Raw genomic sequence first — 9495 nt, forward strand, 5'->3', positions numbered from 1 at the left:
AAAAAAAAAAAAAAAAAAAAAAAAGGGAGGAGATTTGGAGCTTGCTGGGCCCGGCCCCCATCTTTCACAGATGAGGGAATGGAGGCACAGTGAGGGGAGGGATTTGCAGAACCAAGACTGGAACCAACGTGCCCCCATTTCTGCTCTGCTGCTGTTTTACTTATGACCCATTTGCCATGGAGGAAGCAGTCCTGACCACACATACTCTAACTCAATTGTCACTTGCAGCTGACTACCCCTGTGAGCTGAGAATTAGAACCAGAGATACCTTTGCTGCAAGCTCGACTCCAATGTAACACCTTGGTGGACCTGCCCTTCCTTCCCTTTGGGCCCTAGGTGGGTTGGCAGAGCCTATACGCCCCTCTTCCTAGAGCTTTTGACTCCCTGGTTATTTCCTAAAACTTGACTCTGTGAGAGGAGGCCCGTCACAGTTGGTGCTCGGGGCAGGGACTGGCAGTAACTACTGGCCTGTGTCTGACTCTCCCTGGGTGGCCAGAAACCCAAATTTGATACTGGGCATTACAGTCATGACTTCCTAAGACTAGGGTGGAGGCAGCATGGCATCAGACAGAGCCAGGGGTAACGGCAGAAGCAAGACCCAATTTCTCCTGTCGGTGTGCTTCCCGTCCACTTAGACTTGAAAGAGGGGCTAGGGAATGCAGCTGAGCATGAGCGTTTTCCTCTCCTGTAAACCACAGATCGCCCCTGCAGAAGGCCCAGACGTCAGCGAAAGGATGGTCATCATCACCGGGCCGCCAGAAGCCCAGTTCAAGGTTAGTGCCAAGGGCCACCTCAGCCCTGCAGGCTCTGGGCACAGAGCAGCCACCTCAAAGGCACATTCAAGGCTCTTCTTTGGAGGCCCAGCCTCCATTTCCCTCCCTGCTACTGCCCACCAGGCTCAGGCTCACCCTGTCGTCCCCACCTCCATCCTGGCTGTTCCTTCTGCATGTTTGCCCTCTGCTGGGAAGCCCTCTTCCCCTTCCCCCCTATGGAAAAGTCGATCATCTGTCGGTGCCCAGTTCGAGTGGTACCTCCTCCGGCACCTCTCATCTCTTAGCCCTGGTTCTGAGGATGGATGTCTCCGGCTCATTTAGTCATTTCTACCCTTCAAGCCACAGAGGACTAACACAGGTGTAAGCGGAAATAGTATGGTTTGTTGGAAGTTCTTTGGTGAGGTGTGTTTTACTTTGTTTTGTTTTTGCCTTTTTTTCTTCCCTAGGAAAATTATAACTTGAGCTTTCTAAAAGTGAGAAACACGTATTTATTTATAAAAGTACAATCCTTATCATTAAAAATATTTAAACTTTAGCTGAGCAGAGGAAATTCACACATGTGGAACTGGTCAAAAGCAATAGCCTCGGCCAGGGGCAGCAGGTGGTGGCATCCTCCTGTAGTTCCAGCTACTCGGGAGGCAGAGGCAGGAGGATCCCTTGAGCCCAGGAGTTTGAGAACAGCCTGGGCAATATAGCAAGACCTCATCTCTGATGAAAAGAAAAAGATAACAAAAAACAGTAACGCTTCAACTCAATATTGGACAACATGTGGAATATCCATTTAACAGAATATTATTCAGCCATAGAAAGGAATGAAGTACTGATGCATGGTGCAACATGGGTGACCATCACACGAAGGAAAAGAAATCAGACAGCAAAAGCCCCATACAGGCCAGGTGTGGAGGCTCATTCCTGTAATCCCAACACTTTAGGAGGCCAAGGCAGGAGGACTGCTTGAGCCCGGGAGTTTGAGGCCAGCCTGGGCAACACAGTGAGACCCCCATCTCTACAAAAAAAATTTTAAAGTAGCTGGGTGTGGTAGCATGTACCTGTAGTCCCAGCCTCCTTGGGAGGCTGAGGCAGGAGGATCACTTGAACTCAGAAGGTGAAGGCTGCAGTGAGCTGTGATCATGCCATTGCACTCCAGCCTGGGTGACAGAGCAAGACTGTCTCAAAATAAATAAAGGCCATGTATGAAATGATTTCATTTATATGAAATGTCCAGAATAGGCCAGTCCATAGAGACGGAAAGTAGATTGGCAGGTGCCAGAGAATAAGAGGAGTTGGAACTAACTGCTAATAGGTATGAGGTTTTTATCTGGGGGAATGGTACGGAAATGTTCTGAGTAGATAATGGTAGTGATTGCACAACATACCACTGAAATGGATACGTTATTTTTTTTTAGTTTTTGTTTTTTGAGACAGAGTCTCCCTCTATCACCCAGGCTGGAGTGCGGTGGTGGCATCTCGACTCACTGCAGCCTCCGTCTCTCGGGTTCAAGTGATTATCGTGCCTCAGCCTCCCAAGTAGCTGGGATTACAAGCACATGCCCACACACCTGGTTAATTTTTGTATTTTTAGTAGAGATGGGTTTTCACCATGATGACCAGGCTAGTCTTGAACTCCTGGCCTCAAGCAGTCTGCCAACCTCGGCCTCCCAAAGTGCTGGGATTAGAGGTGTGAGCCACCATGCCTGGACTGAAGTGTATACTTTAAAATGGTGACTTTCAGATTATGTAAGTTATATCTTAGTATTTTAAGTAAAGAAGAAAAAAAAAGAACATTGTAAGCTGTGGTTCTTTTTCATTTAAAAAAAAAAGAAAACAGGTTCTTGGCTCCTCTACCTTTGGAGTTAGACATCAAAAAGAAAGATCATGTTGAATGTAGTGACTCACACCTGTAATCTCAGCATTTTGGGAGGCCAAGGTGGGAGGATCACTTGAGGCCATGAGTTCAAGACCAACCTGGGCAACATAGTGAGACCTCATCTCTAAAAGAAAATGAAAACATAAACTGTGGTCATTGCCACTGTACTCCAGCCTGGGCACAGAGCAAGACCCTGTTCTCCATCAAACATTTTTTTAATTAAAAAAAGCAACATCAGGCTCCTCAAATCCCATTACCATCACCATCACCTCCATCCTTTACTAACCAGGGCTATGACCCTGTGGTGATGGGAGTTTAGAATCCCCTGAACAAATTCAGTCAATCAAGCAAACATTTATCGGTGATAATATGGAAATAGGGCAGAGTTCCATCCCCTCACCCATCCCCTTAGCCCTGACACACAGGAAGCTTCCTAGAGGAGGCAGTCTTCTGCAGACCACCAAAACATGAATGCCCATGCACATTTTTCAAAGTGCAGCCATCAGATGTGGCGGGAGCAGCGCCCCCCGGGTCTGTGAGAGAGCGGAGGCTGGGGCACACGGCTTCCTGTGTGTCCCAGGGAGTGTGGGAATGGGACTGACCCGTTGTCTGGACGCTCCAGTGCCCTTGGCAGCACTGAGGAAGTGGCCTGCTGCTGGCTGACTGAGAGTCATTAGTCATGTCTTGCTCTCTCAGGCCCAGGGACGGATCTTTGGGAAACTGAAAGAGGAAAACTTCTTTAACCCCAAAGAAGAAGTGAAGCTGGAAGCCCATATCAGAGTGCCCTCTTCCACAGCTGGCCGGGTGATCGGCAAAGGCGGCAAGACCGTAAGTATGCTCCGCTTCATCACCTGGGCTGGATTCCCCGCTCTGGCCTTGCCCGAGTTCCCTCAGTCTCCCATTTGGCACCTTCTTTCCCAATGTACAGTCAGGGTCTTTGGCAGACAAACTCAGGCTCTCCTGGCATCTGAGCCCTTTGAGGCATGAGGATCCCAAGGACAAAAATGTCATCAGCTTCACTCCACAACTTAAGGCCCCCAGTCCATGGTGCTATAAGCCCAGCACCAAAAACACCACATTCCTGTGCCCAGTAATACCCATCTTGGCTCCAGGGTAAATGAAGGTCTCCACTCCCCGAAAACAGAAAGGCTGTCTTCTGTCCCCTTCTAAATAGCTTGGCAGACCACCACCTTCCCTGGATTTCACTCAGGCCTGTGCCCTGCACTCTCTTCTGACTCCCAGCCCTCCTGACAGATGCCTCCAGTCCCTAACTCTCCCTCCACAGGCTCCAGCTTCTGGCTGTTTCCCAAACATGGCTGTAGGGGAGCTAGTTTAGCAGTAGGGATGGTGGGCAAGGAGGAAATCGGTTTTTAAAAGATCATCTACATTTTCTACCAGAAGGTGGCAGTAACAAACGCAGTGTAGTTTGAAAAGTGCCAGAGCATTAACTCTGAAGCTTGTGGGAATGAGCAGGTGGTCTGTAGACCCAGGTATGTTCTGGAATGTGACTTACCTGGGTGGGGAGATGAACACTGGGAAGTTCCAGTAGAACCTAGTGCAGGCTGCCTGGCAAAGTAGCAGTGTTGGGTGGCAGGAACTTGCAGGGGGCTCTTGAGTCCTGAGTATGTACGTATATATATGTATATGTGTGTTATTTGCTGTTTTTGTAAAGCTTTTTTTTTTTTTTTTTTGAGACAGAGTTGCGCTCTTGTCACCCAGGCTGGAGTGCAGTGGCGCCATCTCTGCTCACTGCAACCTCCACCTCCCTGGTTCAAGTGATTCTCCTGCCTCGGCCTCCCGAGTAGCTGGGACTGCAGGCACTCGCCACCACGCCCAGCTAATTTTTTATATTTCTGGTATAGACGGGGTTTCACCATTTTGGTCAGGTCAGGTTGGTCTCAAACTCCTGACCTCAGGTGATCCCCCCACCTCAGCCTCCCAAAGTGCTGGGATTACAGGCATGAGCCACTGCACCCAGCTGTAAAGCTCTTTACATAGAAACCCTTAAACGGAATTCAAAACCAAGTTCTAGATATAACGAGTCAGCTTTATACGAAAGAATGAAGCGGTGTGGAATCAGAAGATTCCCTGTCTCCAGAATGCAGTCGGCCTTCCAGGGCACACACCGCCCCGCTTTAGGCGGAGCTGGAATGTAGGAGGCAAAAGAAAGCAGATGGATCAGCAGGGAGTAGAATCCTGAGCCCCTGGGTGTCCTGTTTGGCTATTTCAGAACCAGTCACTGAATTCTCTGCATCCTCCAGACTGTCAGGTTTCCCCTAAAGCACATGCTGAACCATCCTGTGAGCTCGGCATCAGGCCAGAGGGCCAGAGGATGGGGTCCGAGCCCTCGGGAAGCGTGCAGTCCTGATGGGAAGCAGGCCCAGTGAGGCAGTGGGGAGGAGAAACAATGCAGGCAGTGGTTGGAGTCACAAGAAGCTCAGCATGGGCTGGAGGCTTCATGGAGGTGGGCCTGGGGTGGGATACAGTGGCTGGGAGAGAGGACAACAATCCAAGGGTAGGAACACATGAGCAAGGCTTGGCGGGAGGAGTGAAAACGAGGAGGAGGGAACAGCAGGGCTGATTCGCAGGGACAGTTAACCAAGAGGAGGTTTGGGCTCATGGTCAGCACCCAGGAGAGCATGTCCAGGAGTAATGATCTTACGGGGCAGGGGTGGGGAGTGGGGGGTTATGGGAAAGCCTGGGGTCTCTGTGAGCATGTGCAGGCCTGCACTGATGGGAACTCCAGAAGAAGAGAACTTTGCCTCAGAAGCAGCCCAGGAGTCCGTGGCTAGACTCCCTCTCCCTGTCACTGAGCCTGGCAGGGCTCAACCAACATGGCCCCATGTGCCCAGGGGCGGAGGAGCCCCCAGGGGTGTCCTCCTTCGCCTACTCCACCTCTTCCACTCCGTCCTGAGCCCATCACGCTGACTGGCAGGGAACCTATCCAACCCATTGCCTTTTCTCCCTTCACAGGTGAATGAACTGCAGAACTTAACCAGTGCGGAAGTCATTGTGCCTCGTGACCAAACGCCAGATGAAAATGAGGAAGTGATCGTCAGAATTATCGGGCACTTCTTTGCTAGCCAGGTACTATGCTGTGAGGGCCCCGTCTCTCCTGCAAGTCTCTTTTCAGTTCTCTGCTAAGCTATTCATGGTCTGTCACGTGGCCACAGCCCTGTGCACCAATCCCTGCCAAGATGGAACCTCTGCCTGGTTCTTCCTGGCTCTTCCGGGATGGCCCCCAGGGCAGGGATGTTGTTTCACACTTCTCTCCACTGTCATCCCCGAGGTCTGTATGCCAGGAGCTTGAGGAAGAGTGGAGAGTTAAGCCCTTAAGCAAAGCCAAGCAGGTTCCAAGCCCCCTGCAGTGCTTAAGGGCATGGTCTCAGCTTCCCTCACCCTCTCTCCTCAGGCCCCAGTGCCAGCCTCCCCGCTGGGAGCCAGGCAAGCCCACCCTCTGGATTCCTCCCCCAAAGCCTGAACACTTACTGTGAAAGGCTATATGCTTATGGCAAGAGAGCCTTGTTTCTCATTTCTCTCTCCTCCTCTTCCGTCTCACCGCAACCCACCCTGTCAAAATACTGCATCTCCACACAGCTGCTTCTCTTTCACTGGGAAAGGCCAGCACCTGGCCACTTTCTCTTTGGTGCTTTTGTAAATTGAGTTTTGGGAGACAGCATTCCTGGTCTTTGTCCTGAATTAGTGAAGACAAACAGTGTACTCGGTGTAAGCAGACTTGAAGGTTTGTCTAAGCTGTCAGCCTGCTCTCCCAATGCCTGTGCCTGTGCCAAGAGACTGGATGGTCCAGGAAAGGGCACCTGCCACACTGTGGTTCCCCTGCCACCCACACACACACCCCCCCAGTGCCCTTCAGAATTCTCACTTGGGTCTTCTGCAGTCAGAGTCCCTGGCCACACCCCTTGTCTGCTGTCTCCCCGCTTCGCTCAGCTCCTCAGTGACCTGGGAATGTGTCTGAACAGCCAGTTCCTACAGGAGTTCAGTCTGCCAGGGAGCTGCCTGCAGGCACAGTGCTGGGCTGGGTGAGGGGACAGGTGGGGGTTCATGTGTGTGCTCCAGCTGCTGTTCAGGGTAGAGCGTCTGGGCTCAGTTCCTCCCTCCCTTCCCTGTCCAGCACACTCATGCCCTCCTAGCCACTGTAGAACGGGGGTAGGACCAGCATGGGAGCCCAAGTGTAGCATCTGACTCTGCACAGCCCCCTGTTGCCGGCTGCCTGCTTCTGCTTCCTGGCCTGTCCATCCAGCAGTGAACTGGAAGCTGCCGGAGTCCCATCCCCTTACCCTGGACCTTGGGGTGGGAGTTGGTGGGGGGCCTCTGCCACTTACTTCGCGGCAGAAAAGGGCCCGGGGTAAGGTGCGGGGGTGGGTAGATGACGCTTGTCTGAGCATTCCACCCTTCTTCCCCAAGCCCCAGAGCCTCCCCTGCCATTTGTCCTCAGAACTGGGTTCCTTTTTTCCTCTGTCCCTTCCCCTCCCTTCTCTCCCTTGCTGCAGACTGCACAGCGCAAGATCAGGGAAATTGTACAACAGGTGAAGCAGCAGGAGCAGAAATACCCTCAGGGAGTCGCCTCACAGCGCAGCAAGTGAGGCTCCCACAGGCACCAGCAAAACAACGGATGAATGTAGCCCTTCCAACACCTGACAGAATGAGACCAAACACAGCCAGCCAGATCGGGAGCAAACCAAAGACCATCTGAGGAATGAGAAGTCTGCGGAGGTGGCCAGGGACTCTGCAGAGGCCCTGAGAATCCCAGGGGCCGAGGAGGGGTGGGGAAGGTCAGCCAGGTTTGCCAGAACCACCGGGCCCCGCCTCCTGCCCCCCAGGGCTTCTGCAGGCTTCACCATCCACTTCACCATCCACTCGGATCTCTCCTTAACTCCCACGACGCTATCCCTTTTAGTTGAACTAACATAGGTGAACGTGTTCAAAGCCAAGCAAAATGCACACCCTTTTTTTGTGGCAAATCGTCTCTGTACATGTGTGTACATATTAGAAGGGGAAGATGTTAAGATATGTGGCCTGTGGGTTACACAGGGTGCCTGCAGCGGTAATATATTTTAGAAATAATATATCAAATAACTCAACTAACTCCAATTTTTAATCAATTATTAATTTTTTTTCTTTTTAAAGAGAAAGCAGGCTGTTCTAGACTTTCAAGAATAAAGTCTTTCTTTGGGAGGTCTCATGGTGTAGAGAGGAGCTTTGAGGCCACCCACACAAAATTCACCCAGAGGGAAATCCCGTCGGAAGGACACTCACGCAGTTCTGGATCACCTGTGTATGTCAACAGAAGGGATACCGTCTCCTTGAAGAGGAAACTCTGTCACTCCTCATGCCTGTCTAGCTCATACACCCATTTCTCTTTGCTTCACAGGTTTTAAACTGGTTTTTTGCATACTGCTATATAATTCTCTGTCTCTCTCTGTTTATCTCTCCCCTTCCTCCCCTCCCCTTCTTCTCCATCTCCATTCTTTTGAATTCCCTCATCCCTCCATCTCAATCCCGTATCTATGCACCCCCCCCCCCCCAGGCAAAGCAGTGCTCTGAGTATCACATCACACAAAAGGAACAAAAGCGCAACACACAAACCAGCCTCAGCTTACACTTGGTTACTCAAAAGAACAAGAGTCAATGGTACTTGTCCTAGCGTTTTGGAAGAGGAAAACAGGAACCCATCAAACCAACCAGTCAACCAAACAAAGAAAAAATTCCACAATGAAAGAATGTATTTTGTCTTTTTGCATTTTGGTGTATAAGCCATCAATATTCAGCAAAATGATTTCTTTCTTAAAAAAAAACAAATGTGGAGGAAAGTAGAAATTTACCAAGGTTGTTGGCCCAGGGCGTTAAATTTACAGATTTTTTTTAACGAGAAAAACACACAGAAAAAGCTACCTCAGGTGTTTTTTACCTCAGCACCTTGCTCTTGTGTTTCCCTTAGAGATTTTGTAAAACTGATAGTTGGAGCATTTTTTTATTTTTTTAATAAAAATGAGTTGGAAAAAAAAATAAGATATCAACTGCCAGCCTGGAGAAGGTGACAGTGCAAGTGTGCAACAGCTGTTCTGAATTGTCTTCCGCTAGCCAAGAACCTATATGGCCTTCTTTTGGACAAACCTTGAAAATGTTTATTTAAAAAAAAAAAAAAAGATGACAAAGAAAAACAGAGAGAGATAATATTGGAGATGTCCTGAATTTTAATAGGGTACGCGCCATTAGGGCTTTTTGCGCTAAAGGATGAACATGTACTGGTTTATGTGGACAAGCCATTATACCACCAGACTGCAATGCCAGTTTCCTCTACTGCAAACAGTGTTCTGTGACAAAAAAAAAAAAAAAAGAAAAAAGAAAAAAAAAAGAAAAAAAAGAAATATATCCAGCTAACAAGATCCTGGTGTCTTGGTGTTTTATTTTACTAAGTAAGCATTGCCTCATCCCAGGTGTCAGCCGAGTCCTAGCTCTGAGGGACCTGGGGAGACAGGCGGTGAATATGACCAGGATCTGCACAGCTACTCTGAGAAAGCTGGTTTTTCCCAGGAAAGTCTTTGGGAGAAGCTAAACTAGATCGGTGGTTAAAGTGTAGTCCCCAGGCCAGCAGCATCAGCTATCACCTGGGAACTTGTTAGAAATGTAGATTCTTGGGGTCCACCTTGAATCAGAAATCCTGGGGGTGAGGCCCAGCAACCTTTTCAGCAAGCTTCTGGGTGATTGCTGTGTGCACTGAAGTTTCAGAACCCCGGAGCTAGAGGGATGGATCGACTGCATGTCAAGCTAGGGAAGACCCGTCTATCCTTAAGGAACTCCAAGCTTGTCCAGGCAAAGCTGCTTTCTAAGTGG

At 49.9% G+C, this 9495-nt stretch overlaps 1 protein-coding gene across 10 annotated transcripts in view; it reads left to right on the forward strand.

The window, feature by feature from the left end:
* IGF2BP2 (insulin-like growth factor 2 mRNA binding protein 2) overlaps nucleotides 1-8998 on the forward strand; it is a 184277-nt gene extending 175279 nt beyond the window's left edge. For 9 of the 10 annotated variants that reach the window (XM_011953374.1, XM_011953376.1, XM_011953377.1 and 6 more), the window contains 4 exons: nucleotides 699-773; nucleotides 3337-3468; nucleotides 5614-5727; nucleotides 7152-8980. In XM_011953374.1, the coding sequence (XP_011808764.1) occupies nucleotides 699-773; nucleotides 3337-3468; nucleotides 5614-5727; nucleotides 7152-7244 (414 nt within the window). In that variant the 3' untranslated portion in view covers nucleotides 7245-8980. Of the gene's footprint in view, nucleotides 1-698; nucleotides 774-3336; nucleotides 3469-5613; nucleotides 5728-7151 lie in introns of all 10 variants that reach the window. The other variant, XM_011953375.1, reaches the window with a different exon arrangement.
* The last annotated feature ends 497 nt before the right edge of the window (nucleotides 8999-9495 follow it).

This window comes from Colobus angolensis, unplaced genomic scaffold, assembly GCF_000951035.1.
Source record: "Colobus angolensis palliatus isolate OR3802 unplaced genomic scaffold, Cang.pa_1.0 Scaffold36, whole genome shotgun sequence".
In the NCBI taxonomy this organism is placed as follows: Eukaryota; Metazoa; Chordata; class Mammalia; order Primates; family Cercopithecidae; genus Colobus; species Colobus angolensis.